General features: G+C 40.0%; 1 protein-coding gene across 1 annotated transcript; it reads right to left on the bottom strand.

The window, feature by feature from the left end:
- Positions 1-483: 483 nt before the first annotated feature.
- Positions 484-11,867, bottom strand: LOC131257844 (protein COP1 SUPPRESSOR 2). Its single transcript, XM_058258759.1, has 6 exons — positions 11,715-11,867; positions 11,452-11,655; positions 10,172-10,295; positions 9,569-9,642; positions 7,101-7,258; positions 484-1,020 (listed from the first exon to the last, which is right to left on the bottom strand). Exons 1-6 carry the CDS (start codon positions 11,795-11,797, stop codon positions 854-856), a joined length of 810 nt encoding a protein of 269 aa, XP_058114742.1. The 5' UTR covers positions 11,798-11,867; the 3' UTR covers positions 484-853.
- Between the last annotated feature and the right edge of the window lie 5,110 nt (positions 11,868-16,977).

Below are 16,977 nucleotides of genomic sequence, written 5' to 3'. Positions count from 1 at the left end.
TTGATGTCAATGCAACATTCGGCATTGTCATTCTTCCATGCTGCTACAAGCCTGGGATGTTCATCCTCACCACCCTTGGCAGGTGGAACTTCTCTCTCCCCTCGAATGTTTTCCAACATGAGGAACCGGTAAACTGCCATAAAGCACATCCTGGCAAAGAAGATAAGGGAAAAGAGGTACAATATAACCTCCAAAACCGGAAGGAAGCGAGCACAGAACAACTCAGGAAAGTTTTCAAGCGGATTTTTAGGGTTCTCAGCAGGACGAAAAGACTGGTATACATGGCTGGTCTTGAGTGTAGCTAGTTTGCTTGCAAAGCGGGTTTTCATGGGCCAAAAAGGAGATTATTCTGTGAACTTTATGCTCAGCCTAAAATTATTGGGTTTGGGCTCTTTCCTTTTATATAGTGGAAGCTGACTTGTAACCCAAATAACATATGCTTTCAAGTCTTTGTAAGAGATAATGAGGAATTATTCCAACTGCTTTGGAAGGGGAAATTGGTCAGCAGATGCCTGTATTTCACTTCGTAACATCAAGCATCCAGTTTACTACATCAAAATACATAAAGCAACAAAATTACAACTATTGACAATATATGAACGCATCAGATCGTGTGACCCATTATCACGACCTGTTGAATAGGGAGCTTGCCTGTATCTGCCGGTTCAAAGCAAGGAACCAAGAAATTAAATTGTTGGTCTCCCATGTACATTGCATGTGTCGCTTCTGTAGGAAGATTAGTGATACAGGAAAACCATGTTGTGAATTGCATGAAACTGGTGATAAGAAGCTGAGAACCTAATGTGGTGCCATTTCAGTGGTGGTCAGAGATCAGATCATAGGCTGGCATGTGTTATCTGCGCATGACACGAAGGCGTTCTCGTTTGCGGAAACGCTCGAGCATGAACTCATCAGTGGCAGCTTGCCTCCGCCCTGCAACATCTGTGGTAGTGGTCTCTGCAGATTTGGGTCCTGCACTGCTATCCTGTACAGCTCTGTCCTTGTACAGCTCAGGATGCTCTGCAAAAAATAACATTACAAGCAAGTTAAAGGGCATGAAACAGACATCTCAGCAAACACGCCTAACCCAGCTTTGCACTTTTGCTTTTGCAAATAAATGACTCATTTGTTTCAAGAGAATGAAAAACTAAAGAAAAATCTCAATGTTGAAGAAATAATTTGAACATTTCAAGAAGCAAAGGAAATAGGTTTACATCCCTGACAACCAAGCTAGCTTCAAATATGTTTTCAGAGAGAGAAGATATGAATGAAAAGGAAAGAAAGGATGGAAGAAGTAAAATTGACATATGTGTTTCTTTTGTTTTTGAAGGGTATATGATTGATATCAATTTCACGAACCAGAACATTTGTAGCATGATGCTTTATTTATTTATTTATTATTATTTTTTTTCTAAAAATGCCCCATGGAGCTTTGTTTTCTTTTGGAATTTCTGTCCCTTCTAGTGGCATGTTGTTGTATATATATATTTTTGGAAGCTTCAAAGTTTAGGTTCTTTCTGTTCTTAGGCTAGGGCTGCTGCTGTCTTTGCTGGCTTCTTTTTCCTTGCTCTGTAGCTGGGGGTCTTTTCCTTGTTGTTTCTTCTTTTGTTCTTCTTTGGCCTTCAGCCGATTAATAAATTTGCACCTTAAGGCCTGTGGTTGGGATTTTGCTGAATCCTCACTTGAGATGAGATGATGGTAGATATTTTACCAGCTCACTTAAACCCAATAAATGTAGGCCAAATTCAAACTCAGCCCTCATAAATGCATCCCAACTCATTGCTATTTTTTTTAAAAATTTTTTGGGACTGTAGTACTAGGATATGGGGCCATTTTGCAACGACCCACACCATTTATATGATGGGCCACACAGCGGATGGTTGATAACCAAAAGGTCTTTCAAGACAGGAAGAACCTATGTATTGCCCACAAAAGAATGTTTAAGGGAGATTATTCATATTTCAAGGAAAATAGTTAAGTGATCAAAGGGTTGAAATATTGAAATCTGCATTATCTTTTTTTTTTTTTTGTTGCGTGTATCACTGCTCCACAATGAGGCCCATTTGATAAACGGTTTGTATCATTGAAACATGTCCTCAGATTCAGCAAGTACAGCCAGGAAGTAAAAATAGCAATACCTCCAGATGTATTGTAGCAAATCCTTCATCAAACAAGGATATAATCTAAAGGACACTCTTGCAAACCACTTCCTCCCTCCTCCATGTGGATTACACATGCAGTAGTTTTCAGAGAATGCTCAGTACGCGAAAACGGCAAGTTTGAATAAGAAATGCAGTGGTATGTGTGATGGGGACATCATGCGCATGCCCCCCCCTACGCAGAAGGAGGGCCCCACCATCGATCTGACTCGATGATGACATTCAGGGAGGGCCTCCTAGCTAGAAGACAAAGTTTTGGTTCAAAAATGTGGGCCCGATAGTCAAGAAAAGCCCATCATGGGATCTCATGATCGTGGCTCACTCGTCGGATTGATTTCATAGTTTAGGTTTTGTTTATTGTTATTGTTTAGAACATCGTGAACGCTTTAAATTTTTTTGTTTGGTTTTTATTTTAGTTTATTTCATCGCCAAGTAATAGGTTGCGCACATGGTGCGAGTTTTTGGGGTATAGGGTTTTACCTATAAATAGGCACCCCTTGTAGTTCTTTTCATTCACTAAAGCTTAATAAAAATTTATCCTTTATTTTTCTGCTCTCTTAGTGAGTTATAGAAGAATTCAAAAGTGGGTGCGAAGCCCTCCCTTTTCAAAGGGCTAACTACCATGGTGCGAATCCACATCTATCCCCATCCGCCCTTACCCTCTTCCATCCATATCTCTCATCTTCTATCATCATTATTGCTTTGAATTTCTCAACTTTTGTAGCTATTCATCTCCCTACAGCTAGTTTTCAGAATCTGGACCTGTAGGAGGGTTGAAACTTCGGTGGAGTACTACGCCTCGACCGTTCGCCGGATCGTCGTCAAACTTGGAGGGATGAATGTCTCCCCTGGCCGACCAAGGCCTAGGTGTCACTTTGGGAAGGCGGGCTTCCATCACACGTGCGGCCAACCCACCTGCGCACATGCGTCAGCCCCGTGCCACCATTTGCACGAAGGAGCTTTCTCTGGGTGAGGTTTTCTTATGGTTTTCCTTTTTTTCATTCCTATTTCCTAAACGCTATACTTAGTTTGCATTAGCCCTAATTTATTTGTTCCTTTTTTCACCCTAGAGTTCCTTGAATTGAGATTAGGGAATCCCTTGGATTAGGTACTGTTTGCTATGCATGTGTGGTTGATTTCTATTTTCCTTTGAGCATCGTTTGGTTTATAATTTTTATTGGTCCAATCTTAGCCTGTGTAGGCCTGGACCCGCATAGATTCCCCTTTACTTAAATGTTTGGACTTTTTATGTGGGATATGGAATTTGTATAATTGTTTCTGAACTAAGGTGATTTTAAGCCTGAAATCTCACACATCATGTTTAATTTCATGTCCTGCATCAAATTTGGTATCAGAGCTTAAGGTTAGTTTGTTTGAGTCCATCATGCATTCAGTTCATCATATGTAGCTTTTAGGAGTCCATAGTCCCTGATATTAGTTGCTGAAATTTCTGTTAGCAAGAAATTAGCAATTTACATTGCTGTAAGTTTCTGTTATTCCTTTATTTTGACAACTATATTGCTGGATTTTAGTAGCACTGCGTAGTTTCCCTCATATAGAGTCTCATAGGATCATTTAGTCTCATATAGTCGTCATAAAAAGTTCGTAGGTGGAGTTACAAGTTGTATGTCCACACGTACAGGTCATGGTTTTGGCTAGCACCCTATACTAAACATGGAACAATTGCTAGAGTCACTAAACAAGCTGTCCTAGTAGATCGAGTCTTGGGGTAAGCGCTTGGAACAAGACATAGATCAATGCCTTGACCAAATAGAGGCCTCTCTCATGACAAACCCCACTATTGGGGAAGATGGGCAATCTCAGGCAGGTGGCCAGGAGGATATACCAATGAATGGAGGTGGTCAAGGAATCAGTCATGAGCGTGCACCCGTACCCCCACCCCATGAGGGACATTAAGACCATTATTTTGAGGGATACAATATGTGCGGTCTCGTGGCTAGAGAGAGTGCACCAGAGGCTAGTGTAGAGTTACATACTGAGGCTATTCCGGTAGTGGATGAGTTTCATGATGTCTTTCCTGATGATCTACTGGGTGAGTCTCCTCCTAGGAGGGATATAGAGCACACCAGAACATGGGACACCGTAATACCTACAGTCGAGTTTGCGTTTAATAGTTCTGTCAATAGGTCCACAGGTCTCAGTCCTTATGAAGTCATTACTGGTTATAAACCTGAGAAACCGTCATTGTCCCATAGGCTGTCAGAGCCAGCAGAGTCTTTTGTGCATCACATTCATTTATGGCATCAAGAAATCAAGCAGAAGATCACTACTAGTAATGAACATTACAAATTTTCTGCAGACCAGTATAAATGTTTTAAAGAATTCAATGTAAGGGACTTTGTGATGGTCCGCATCAGGCCTGAGCGGTATCCTCCGGGGGCTGTTCGTAAGTTACACACGTGTAGCGCTGGACCCGTTCAAATTGTAAAATGAAACGGTTTCAATGCGTATGTGGCAAATCTTCCACCCTCTATGAGAATTAGTTCCACATTCAATGTGGAAGATCTAGTTACATTTCAAGAGGCCATTGATGTATTGTCCAGCCTTTTGCCTAACCATCCTGATTCATCAGACCTTTCCATTGATCCATGGCCCCCTCCGACCCATTTTTCCAGCCTCTACCTCCCATACCTATCCGTCCCGACCCATCTTCTCAGCTACTACGTCCTATACCTATCCCTCCCGACCTATTTTTCCAACCTTTACCTCCCATACCTACCCGTCCCAACCCATTTTTCCAGCCTCTAACTACCATACCTACCTGTCCTGACCCATCTTCCCAGCTACTACGTCCCATACCTACTATTCCCGACCCATTTTCTCAGCCTCTACCTCACAAACCTACCCTTCCCACACCTAGAGAGGAAATAAAGGATATTCTGGACCATCAGATAATATCCACGTCGGACGGCGGGTTTCAAAAGTACCTGGTTAAATGGAAGTCACGTACAGCTTCAGACAGCACGTGGCTCACTGAGGATCTTCAGAGACTTGATCCTGATATCCTGGATCGGTTTAGGAGTTTTATTTCGTTAGTGGCGAAATCTTTATAGCAGGGGAGAATTGATGGGGACATCATGCGCACGCGCACCCCCTACGCATGTACGTACGCAGGAGGGCCCCACCATCGATATGGATCGATGACGACATCCAAGGAGGGCCTCCTAGCTAGAAGATGAAGTTTTGGTTCAAAAGGGTGGACCCGATAGTCAAGAAAAGCCCATCATGGGATCTCATGATCGTGGCCCACTCGTCGGATTGATTTCATATTTTAGTTTTTGCTTATTATTATTATTTAGAACATCGTGAACGCTTTAAATTTCTTTATTTAGTTTTTATTTTAGTTTACTTCATCGCCAAGTAATAAGTTGCGCACATGGTGCGAGTTTTTGAGGTATAGGATTTTCCCTATAAATAGGCACCCTTTGTAGTTCTTTTCATTCATTGAAGCTTAATAAAAATTCCTGCTTTATTTTTTTGCTCTCTTAGTGAGCTGTAGAAGAATTCAAAAGTGGGTGCAAAGCCCTCCCTTTTCGAAGGGATAACTACCGTGGTGCGAAGCCACATCTATCCCCATCCGCCCTACCCTCTTCCATCCATATCTCTCATCTTCTATCATCATTATTGCTTTGAATTTCTCTGCTTTTACAGCTATTCATCTCCTTACAGTCAGTTTTCAGAATCTAGACCTGTAGGAGGGTTGAAACTTCGGTGGAGCACTACGCTTCGACCTTACGCCGGATCGTCGTCAAACTTGGAGGGATTGGAGGTCTCCCCTAGCCGACCAAGGCCTAGGTGTCACTTCGGAGAGGCGGGCTTCCATCATACGTGCGGCCAGCCCACCCGCGCACGTGCGTCAGCCCCATGCCACCATCTGCACGCAGGAGCTTTCTCTAGGTCAGGTTTTCCTCTGATTTTCCTTTTTTTTCATTCCTATTTCCTAAACCTATCCTTAGTTTGCATTAGCTCTAATTTATTAGCCCATTTTTTCACCCTAGGGTTCCTTGAATTGAGATTGGGGAATCCCTTATATTAGGGACTGTTTGCTATGCATGTGTGGTTGATTTATATTTTTCTTTGAGCATCGTTTGGTTTATAATTTTTATTGGTCCAATCTTAGCCTGTGTAGGCCTGGACCCGCATAGATTCCCCTTTACTTGAATGTTTGGACTTTTTATGTGGGATATGGAATTTGTGTAATTGTTTCTGAACTAAGGTGATTTTAAGCCTGAAATCTCACACATCATGTTTAATTTCATGTCCTGCATCAATGTGGATATAATCTAAGGGCATTTATTTCAACAATCAGGCTTGGGATTCAATCACTTGAAAATGTCTGACTGACTTGTCCACAGTAGCATGAAGGAAGAAGACATTCTCAGCATTTGAAAAATATGTTTTTCTTTGGGCAAAAATATTGATTAAAAAACAATAGGAGCATCTATGATATCTTTTGCAACTAAAGAAACCCATGCTTCTATATCATGGAAAGCCAGCATACAGTTCCAAGAAATGCCTTTCTCATGAGCATGTATGATATATATTTTTTTTCACTCTTAAAGTAACTAGATGCTACTCTTTAACAGTTCTCTTCTAGCCCAAAGAAGTTATCCAGTTCCAACTAGTAAAAAGACCAGAGAATTTAGGAATTTTCATCTGCCTCTTGAGCAAATATTAAATTAGCAAAATGCCAATAACTACATGCTACTCTGTAACAGTTCCATTCTAGCCAAAAGAAATTATCCAGTTCCAAATAGTCAAAAGACCAGAGAATTTAGGAATTTTCATCCGCCTCTTGAGCAAATATTAAATTAGCAAAATGTCAAACTGCGAAGATCTTTGGGAAAAATCACATTTCCAGTAATTTCCAAGCAAATAAATTCAATATCATGCAATAAACAGTCAGGTAAGGTGGCCAACCTCTGCGAAGTTTTTCCGCATAATCCCGGCCACGTTGGAAATAATCTGCGCTGTAACTTGAGGGGATGCTCAGCTCTGGCTTTGTCCGTCCGACAAGCCTCTTTTCTTGCAAGAGCTTTTTGGCAGCTTCTGTTTCTTCAATATTTCTTAACTTGTATCTACACCAGTTAGCACGCAAACAGCCAACAAATGAAAATTTAAATGGATAAGATTAATTTAAAGGAAATGAAATCAACAAAATACTTTCCAAAACCATGAATTTACTCTCGATCATTCAGTATCCATGAAATTTGTAGATTAATTTTAATATTTTCTTAACTTTAATAATTTCTTTTCTTCATAACAAAGAATTTATAGCTAAAGACACAATTTAGAACTACTCTAAGTGGCAGAGCCTAGGACATAAAGATGTTGTAGGCTTGTACCTATCACGTCTTTTGCGAGATTATTGATAACCACATAAGGTTTGCATAGTATACTGCATATCGCCAAACTCAACTCCAGTAGCACTCAAACAAGTCACTGATGGCACACCTAATCCCCAACACCACAATTTTCTTTCATGCCCATGATACAACATCCCTCAATGAGGATCCAAGGCAAGGATGACTTCAAAATCTTCAAACCTTCTTTGTGTTCTCACCTTGGCTTGGCGTTATTTGGGTATTTGAGCCTAATTAGAGCAGAAGGAAAAGCTCAACTACATCTCTATTGACACTAAAAACATCATACATACCAGCCGGTTTCCAATTGAGCTATCGACATCAAGTTTGATAGAGTCAATGAATCGTTCGAACATTTAATGCTTACTCTCAAAAACTTATTTCTTACAAAAAGGCAGATTTGCCAAAAATATATCCAGGAAATTCCACCAGTATATCACATTTTCTGAAGTTCATTGAATTCTCCAAAATGTCCAAATAATGTCATATGCACTTAAAACATTCAATCAGTACAACTGGTTTTTACGAATTGGTCAAGGGACTAAATGTCAAGAATATCCTTGTGACAAAGTAAGATATGTTGCAAAATTTTAATCTGTCAACACATACCAATCTATGCATATGAAGACTTGTGCGTGTTCTTCCATTGAATTGGAGACACCTATGAAAAATCTAAATAATTTTGACGACCAGTTCTTAGATTCAAAGCTCAGAAGTTGCAAATGCAGTGGCTGCTTTCAAGAGTTCAACAATATCTAGAAACAACTAACCACTCAAAACCAAGTTCCGCCTATGAAGGCTTGTCCATGTTCTTTTACTTGGGTGCATAGCCTAAGGAATAAAAATCCGGATACGTTCATCAATTATTCAGCAAGGAAAACGTCAGTGTGATAACTTTCGAAAGTATGTAAGTACTCAGCTCTCTTTGTTAAGTCAACAATCATGCAACAGAACCATTTGTATGTTTGTAATCTTGACTTAAATCATAATGAAAATCTAAAGTTCTATTAAAATTCACGATTGTATGTTTTGATAGATTTGGAAGTATGTAGGCACGAGGTAGCTGAGAAAAATCGTGTACACTAAGAGCACAAGTCCACCTCTGGATTTGTTTCCCAAGTTTATAGATGTTGCCGTAAAGGGTTACAATGCCTTAGGAAAGAGTTTTAATTAGTTCTTTTCGATGGCTGCATATGCATTTAACGCTACTAAAAATAGGTCGGCAATGAAAGAGTTGTGGAAATCAAGAAAACGATCAATGTATAGATCCTTAGCAGCACCTCAGACTCCTTCGACTTCCTCTCATACGGGTCCAGTTTGGCACTACAGAGTACCCCCTAAGGTGGTGGCTTTTGGTTGGCTTCTGTGTAGAAAACAAGTTCTGACGATCAACGACTTAAAGAAGAGAGGAATGGCCATTCCAAATGTTTGTTTGCTGTGCTTTAAGGCAGAGGAAACAGTAGCTCATCTCTTTACCCACTGTCCCTATTCTAAGGATATTTGGTGGGGGGTTCTAAGGATGGCAAGAATCTTGCGGAATCTCATGGACTATGCCTAAAGCAATCGAAGACCGTTTCTTCTTGTGGCACAATAAGCATAGAGGAGCCTTAGGAAAAAGAAAGTGGAGGATTGTTCTGTTGGCTGTGTGTTGGGCTGTGTGGGTGGAAAGGAACAATCGTTGTTTCATGAATCAGAGCTCTTCTTCAACTAGGGTGCTCTCGAAAGTCCTTGTTTTATTCAGGGATTGGGCTCCCTAGCTGTTGGGTTCCCTTGCTGCTTTTGGTTGCTTCTGTATATAGGGTTTCTTCCTTTCAGCAGTGGGGCTGAAGTTTGTATTATAGTTTTAGTTTTTTCTAGTTCTGTCAGCCGTGGGGCTGAGGGTTGTACTTTAATTTCTGTTTTTAGGTTTTTTACTTTTCTTCTAGGTTTTTTCTTGTTCTTTCTTTTTTCCCTTAGTGTTGTTTTATTTCTGGTTTCTTTTAATAATATTCACTTTTCAAAAAAATTATAACGGGATCTTCGTACTCAATAGGTAGTTGAACTTCTGCAATCCCAGTAGTCCACTGTGTAGAACTTTCTTCTGAGTTCCTCCTCTTCACCTGAAAGAGAGGTAGTCAAATTCATGATTCAGTAGAGAGTGGATAGTACCACAAATAAAATATGGCTGCAAGATTGGGTAACAAGACATGCTAATTTGAAGCAATAATTACTGGCCTTAGCAAACAAGAGATGCTCAGAAAAAATAAATAAAATAACATAAAACAAATAAAAAATAAAAACAGAAGAAGATATCGACAATGAGCATAATGACAACCCCACTAATGTCTAAATCTAGTATGTGATAGATTTACAAGAAATTTTTTTTTGATTACTATTTAGGATGAGGGGTTGAATACACAATCCTTCAAGTAAAAACAGAATCATATGAATATCAACAGGATATGATTGCATGTGGAGCAAACAGTTAAAGGCATGTCCATCAAAGACCATATAGACATGGCTATATGGGCTGTTAATCTCAAGAGAGGGGGCTAGAGCAGTCCAGATACAACCATTGTCAAAGGAAAGCAGCCCCAAGGCACTGTTCTAATAAAAAACAATGAGGAGATGTAATACCACCAATCTCACCTTAAGATGCTCTGGAATGACGTACAATTCATCCTCTGCACTTTTTAAATCATTCTCAATTTGATCTGTAGCATCAATACTCTTGCCCCTTTTCTTTGCCAATTCTTGTTCAACATACTTCAACCTATAAATAAGAAAACATGGAAATATGGGAGTTGATACAAGTTGAAGGAGTCAGTCGGTGCAAGTTGAAGGCTCTAAAAGAGCAAGGGCAAAGGCCAAAAGGACATGGGTGGAGGTAGTAAGAAAAGACTTGATGATATATGGTCTAACTTCATATGATGTAGTGAACCTCAATTAATATGATGATGATTATTCATATAGCCAACCTCAATTAATATTAATATGCCAGTGGTGGTGGTGGAAATATGGGTTAAGGAAGATATAAGAATGCATATCCTTCTTTACTGACTAGCTTCTGCTTTGTGAAAATACAGCTGCGACAGGATGCTCTATTGCATTGAAATTTGACTTGTATAATAGTTCCATAAAATGGAAATCACCAAATCGCTTTAATACTGAGTGATCAGTCTCCAAAATATGATTATATTATTTTTAAGTTTGACTTGAAAGAAATTAAATGCAATTCGAGAGTTACATCGTCATCATAGATGCAAGGAAAAGTCACCAAAATCTCATCATTTCCTCTCAGTTCAGCCTGACAAAATGCACCCTAAGCTTCATGAGCTGTAATGGTACCACCAAGCAACTCATTAGCATTTCATGACTAGATTAATCTATGAAAAGGGGAAAAGCTAATTAAAACACTAAAAATAGAGGAACAATCACCCACGAGGCCATAACCAGTTGCGAGAACACCTGGCACAAAAATCAGGCTAGTTCATTGACTCCCACCATCATGCAGGCCACACATTTATACTGAATGAGACTATTAACACATCTAATTCAAACTGTCCATTGTTTTCCCATCTGACAAGTTTACCAATCTGATTTTCACTTTGGGTCGACCTTATGACTGCTCTGATGTTCTCCACACGCACCACATTGGCTTGTAAGATGGGTCGATAACAAAGATGTTGATGGTGATGATGACGGTAATGATATTTAAAATTCCCAAATCCTAAACAATTTGAATACTGAAATATCTTCAAATCAAATATCAACTTTCAAAAAACTTGGCATTGAATGTAGAATCAATCTGCTTCTGAATGGAGTTCATCTCAGCTCAGCCTAATCAATTTTTTATAAAAGAAAGATTGCAACTTTTTTTTTTTTTCCAAATCGCGCATCCAGACACAACCCAAGAATGGAAATCTTACATGTTAGGATCTTCAACTGTAACTGCAGTCTCCTGAGCGAATGTATCCTGCAACACCAAATCATCCTTCTCCCCATCACCTCCTTCAGTCTTCTCGCTTGGCTTCGTAACTACGCCGACGACTGTTTGAACGGTCGAGATCGCAGGGATTCCTAATTTCCTCTCCCGCTGCTTCTGAAGGAATTTTACCTCCTCCAATACAAATCTAAGAAAAATCAAAATCCAATTCCAGAAAATAAAAGAGAGAGAAATAGAGAAATTTACCTCCTTTCCTCTTCATCTTCGGATAGAATATCTTTCTGTTTTTCCTCATCTTCGAGATTTCTCTTCCTATAATTCTTTCTCATTGGAATTTTCTTTTTCGTCGACGATACTGAAAATCTTACCCTAACTCGTTAGGATTATACGCTACACGGCCTTCATCGTATATGCGGGTTATTAATTCTCGCAAGCGGAGCCCACTTTTGGGTAATGGTCTGATGTGTCACACCTACGATGTACGTTTTGCATCCACGCCGTCCATCCATTTTAGGTAAAGATCCAAAGAACGAGTCACATACAAAGCTCCAGTGGACCCCACCAAAGAAAACAGTGGGGAGAGTGACACCACCGTTAAAAGCCTCTCAAGGCTACAAAAGTTTTCGATCAAGCTGCTATTTGTGTTTTCCCTTCTTTATTGTTTTTGTTGACTTTCCAACAGGTTGGATTTCGAGAAAACATGGTGGTGGGCATTAATCTTCCCGCTGTTTTCTGTGGGTCCACTAAAGCTTTGGATCTGCCTCAAATGATATCTCCAAATGGATAGACGCTGTGGATACAACACATACACCATAGTAGAGTCGACAGAACTTGGTGACTACTAAACCTTTCAAAATCTAGCCGCGTCCCGTGTACTCTATGCTTCCCACATTAACATGTGTTTTATCCATGCCGGTCATCTGTTTTTACAGCTCATTTTCGGGTGTGAAGCCAAACTTAAAGTATATCCAACGTCCAAGTGGACCACATCATAGAAAACAGTAGGGATAATGACTTCCACCGTTGAAACCTTCCTAGGTCCAGGCAGGGCATACTCGTTGGATCCTTAGACACAATCCAATGTCCAGGTCAATTAATCATGGGTCCAAAACTCAGCTTCAAACCCAACGGCCTCAAGGCCCACATTGAACCAGACCAGCCAGCTGGATCCAGATGGTTGTGCCCAACATCTTTATAAATTGATGGTGGGTCAGTAAATCCAGTCCATCAGTTTATTGAGATATAATTCCACGTAAAGCTCACTATATGAATGATTCGTAGCTCCACCGGTGCTAGATCCAAGAAATGCAAAGGAAGATACTAAATGTGTGTGTGTGTGTATATATACATATATATTTCTTATTCTTCTTCAAGTAATCTTAGCACAGAATAAAGAAAGGAACGAAGAAAGGAATGAAGAAAGAGAGAAGGCAGGGAGAAGTTAAAGTGAGATGCTAAAGATGAAGAAGCAAAGTATTTTCTTTAAGCGAGCAACAAGGCAAATCGTCCTTTATAAGAGGCAGACGAATTGGAGTCCTCTCCATCCTAAATTTTTTTAAAAAGGAGAAACTTTCGTTGATTAAGTGGGAAGTGAAGCTCTTCTTTGAATCGATCCATCACTTATAGGTAAGTGATCTCGCAACACGTGATTCAATTCATATATCATAATTATCAAGCATTTATTATATATGCAATCATTACTATTAACTAATAATCTATTTCAGCATTAATATATAGGCTTATACAAATCTTGATAGGACGCGGAGCCGATTGTGCTAATCCCCGTGAGATCTTATCATGATTATTTAATAAATTAATACGAAGGTACATGTCATATATATGCACTTGCATCTCAATTATACACCATTCCTATTATGAATACTGCACAATAATTTTTATTTTCTATAAGAAGTAGATCAAGCCTTTAATTGATGAATATTGGCCATTGTCAAATTCAATTTTAATATCTATGTGCATACATCATGCATTCATGAGCATCGAAAAATACCAACATAATACATTCAATAACTATGTACGCATGTCAAAAAAGGGTCCGATGGGTGTCATAGAGTCTAGCTCATGGGAACCTACAATCAATGGCTGCCTCTTGTAAAGGTGGTGTGGTTAGTTAAGTAAAAATGTCCCTTTGGAGGGAAAAAATGGTCATATGCACAACTAGATGTGAATTTGTACATAAACTATACATGTGCCACACACATGACTCATGGGCCATCCATGATGTCAAACATTAGATGTGGATTGTCTACAATGTGGAGCTCACCTTTGATGTTGATCATCCCTCGTGTGGGCCAAACTTTTAAAGTAGGCCGTCCATCATGTGGTTGCCTTGGATGTGGACTACTTATCATTAGGAGTTGATCTTTGATGTGGACCATCCATTATATAGGGCCTACCTTGATGTAGGTCATCAATAATGTGAGGCCCACCATTAATGTTAATTGTCCTTCATGTGGTGCCTTCAATGTCCATTGCCCATCACATGGAACCCACATATACTTGATGTTCCCATCGTGTGGGCACCACCTTTGAAGTGGGCTGTCCATCAAGCAAGGCCTTGCCTTGGATGTGGGTTGTTCGTCATTAAGGGCGGACCTCTAATGTGAACCATCAGTTATGTGGGGTCTACCTTCATGTGCTCATCCATTAAATGAGGCCCATTTGATGTGGGTTGTCCATTATGTGGGGGCACACCTCCTATGTGGATCATCCATCATGTTGGGCCACTTTCGATATGATTCATCTATCATGTGAGACCTTGGATGTGGACCGTCCATAAGGTGGGGTCCACTTAATGTAGATAGTCCGTCACATGGGGCCACACTTTGATGTGGGCCATCCATCATGTGAGGCCCACTCTATCCATTATGTGGGCCCACCTTATTGTGGACCATTCATCATATGGGGCCCCACCTTCAATATGGGTCATTCATTATGTGGACCCACCTTTGATGTCAATCGTCCATCATGTAAGCCCACCGTCATTGTCCACCATCCATCTTGTGGGTCCTATCTTAGATGTGGACAGTCCATCAGGTGGGGCCAACTTGATGTGGATGGTCCATCATGCAAGGCCACACTTTAATGTGGACCATCCATCATGTGGGGCCCATCTTTGATGTGGACTGTGCATTATGTGGGTCTACCTTGATGTGGACCATTCATCATGTGGTCCTTTAATGTCAACCTTCCATCATGTGGGTCCACACCCTCAATGTCCACCATCCATCATGTAGGTCCCACCTTTGATATGGACTGTCCATTAGGTGGGGACACTTAATGTGGATCATCGATCATGCAAGGCCACACTTTTGATTTGGGCCATCCATCATGAGGGGCCCACCTTTGATCTGAACCATCCATTATGTCGACCCTCCTTGAAGTGGACCATTCATCATGTGGGCCCCACCTTCAATATTGGTTGTTCATTGTATGAGCCCACCAGAGAGAGAGAGAGAGAGAGAGAGAGAGAGAGAGAGGTTGTAAAGAAAATAGAAGAGGGCATGGTTAATTTAACTTAAAAAGTTCATAAACAAGGTTGTTTCAAAATTAACCTAAAAAGGTCTACCTGCTTTAGCAAAATAAATCTTAGGAAAAAAAAAAAAAACTTTCTTTTACTAAATAATTAAGAGGTAAATCTCTTATTTTTAAAATTTTGTAGATGTAAAATTAGACCATTACATATCAATATATATATATATATATTATAAAAAAGACTTATCTTTTTTAGAAATAAGCAAATAAACTCTTATTAGTAGAGATGCATGTTGTGAGTAAACCGGCTCTATATCATGCCTCAATGATGTAAAACTAAACCAACAACAAACACGTATCAAACCCTAGGTTTTAAAAATTCGGATTTGATTTAACACCATCGCCAATCCGTGCACTTTGCAAAAGCACGATAAACGAAGATAAAATAATATAATGATGCATGATAACTAAACTAAAAAATAAACAACCACAAATACAATGATATTTTACATGGAAAAACCTTTGCGGGAGAAAACCATAGCACAAAGCAACATAGATCCATTATAATAAAAACCTTGGAGTTGTACAAACTCACTTTCTTCAATTACAGTTGTACCAGATCTTCCCTTGCGATGTACACCTCTAGGAAACCCCTAGACCCCTTGAGAAATCCTTTCCAAGACCTTTACAAGTGTATAAAATCCTCTCCCTTAACTAATCTTAGTCCCTTGAAAGAAAATACTTGTATTACTCTTAGCCCTAATGAAAAAAAAAAGGGTTTATATACTTCGTTTCATGCAAAATCATGAAACCCAACGGTTGCACCGACCGTTGACCGTGAACATCACACTAAGTCATGGTTGACCGTGAACATCAGAGTGAGTCACAGTCAATTGTGGATCCTTACAGTCGACCATGCCCTGTAGAATGCAAGACATCTACACAACAATGTCTACCTTGACTTGCATTCTGTCAAGTCATCCTGAAGACCTCCCATGCAATCTCCACCTTGAGCATAAACCGCTTCCTACATCCCTCCACCTGGAACACAACTATATCCGCACCCTTGTGCAAGGATGCTTAATCCCATCAATGGCTAATGAGATTGATCAAGCCTAAGCAGTGCTTAAACTTCTTTATGGTTACTGGCTTTGTCAACATATCCGCAACATTCTCATCCGTATGAATCTTCTGAAACATAATTTCCCCTTAAGCAATGAGCTTCCGTATCTTATGGAACCTTACATTGATGTGCTTGGATGGTGCATGATACACATGATTCATTGCCAGATGGATAACACTCCGATTATCACAATGCAACCAAATTGCCTCCCACTTCAATCCGAGTTCACCTATCAGACCTTTTAACCATAATGCCTCCTTTGATGCTTCTATCACAGTCATGTATTCCGCTTCAGTTTTAGGCAACGCTACATAGACTATAACATATATCTCCAACATACCAGTCCGCTTGCTGATGTGAAAACGTATCCGTAGTGGACCTTCGGTTGTCTAAATCACCTGTATAATATGAATCCATGTAGCCTACAACTCCACCTAAAGCTGCGTGTCCACCAAACATGATTCCAGTATCGACTATGCCCCTTGGATACTTAAGAATCAACTTGACAACATTCTAATGCTCCTTTCCTAGATTCATCATGTACCTATTAACCACATTGACTGCCTGTGAGATGTCTAGCCTCGTGCAAACCACGCATACATCAGATTTCCTACTGCACTAGTGTACAACACTCGTGACATTTTTGAAATATCTTCTTCTGTACTTAGACATGACTTGACTGACAACTTAAAGTGACCTACTAGATGTGTGCTAACTAGCTTAGCACTTTTCATGTGGAACTTCTCTAGCACTTTCTACACATAACCCTTCTGAGAAAGACATAGTTTTTCAAACTCTGTCTCTGCTAATCTCCATGCCTAGGATATTCTTTGCAATGCCTAGATCATTCATGTCAAACTCCTTACTTAACAGAGATTTAAGTAAGTGTATCTC

The sequence above is a fragment of the Magnolia sinica genome, chromosome 10, assembly GCF_029962835.1.
Source record: "Magnolia sinica isolate HGM2019 chromosome 10, MsV1, whole genome shotgun sequence".
Taxonomy (NCBI): domain Eukaryota; kingdom Viridiplantae; phylum Streptophyta; class Magnoliopsida; order Magnoliales; family Magnoliaceae; genus Magnolia; species Magnolia sinica.
This window is presented reverse-complemented; position numbering and strand designations above follow the sequence as displayed.

What these genes read in the sequence shown, in the direction of transcription:
- LOC131257844 (XM_058258759.1), bottom strand. Translation starts at nt 11,797, where the DNA reads ATGAGAAAGAATTATAGGAAGAGAAATCTCGAAGATGAGGAAAAACAG. An exon ending in GAAGATGAAGAGGAAAGGAG is followed by an intron (nt 11,656 to 11,714) that starts GTAAATTTCTCT and finishes GATTTTTCTTAG; the next exon opens with ATTTGTATTGGAGGAGGTAA. An exon ending in ACAGTTGAAGATCCTAACAT is followed by an intron (nt 10,296 to 11,451) that starts GTAAGATTTCCA and finishes TCTTATTTATAG; the next exon opens with GTTGAAGTATGTTGAACAAG.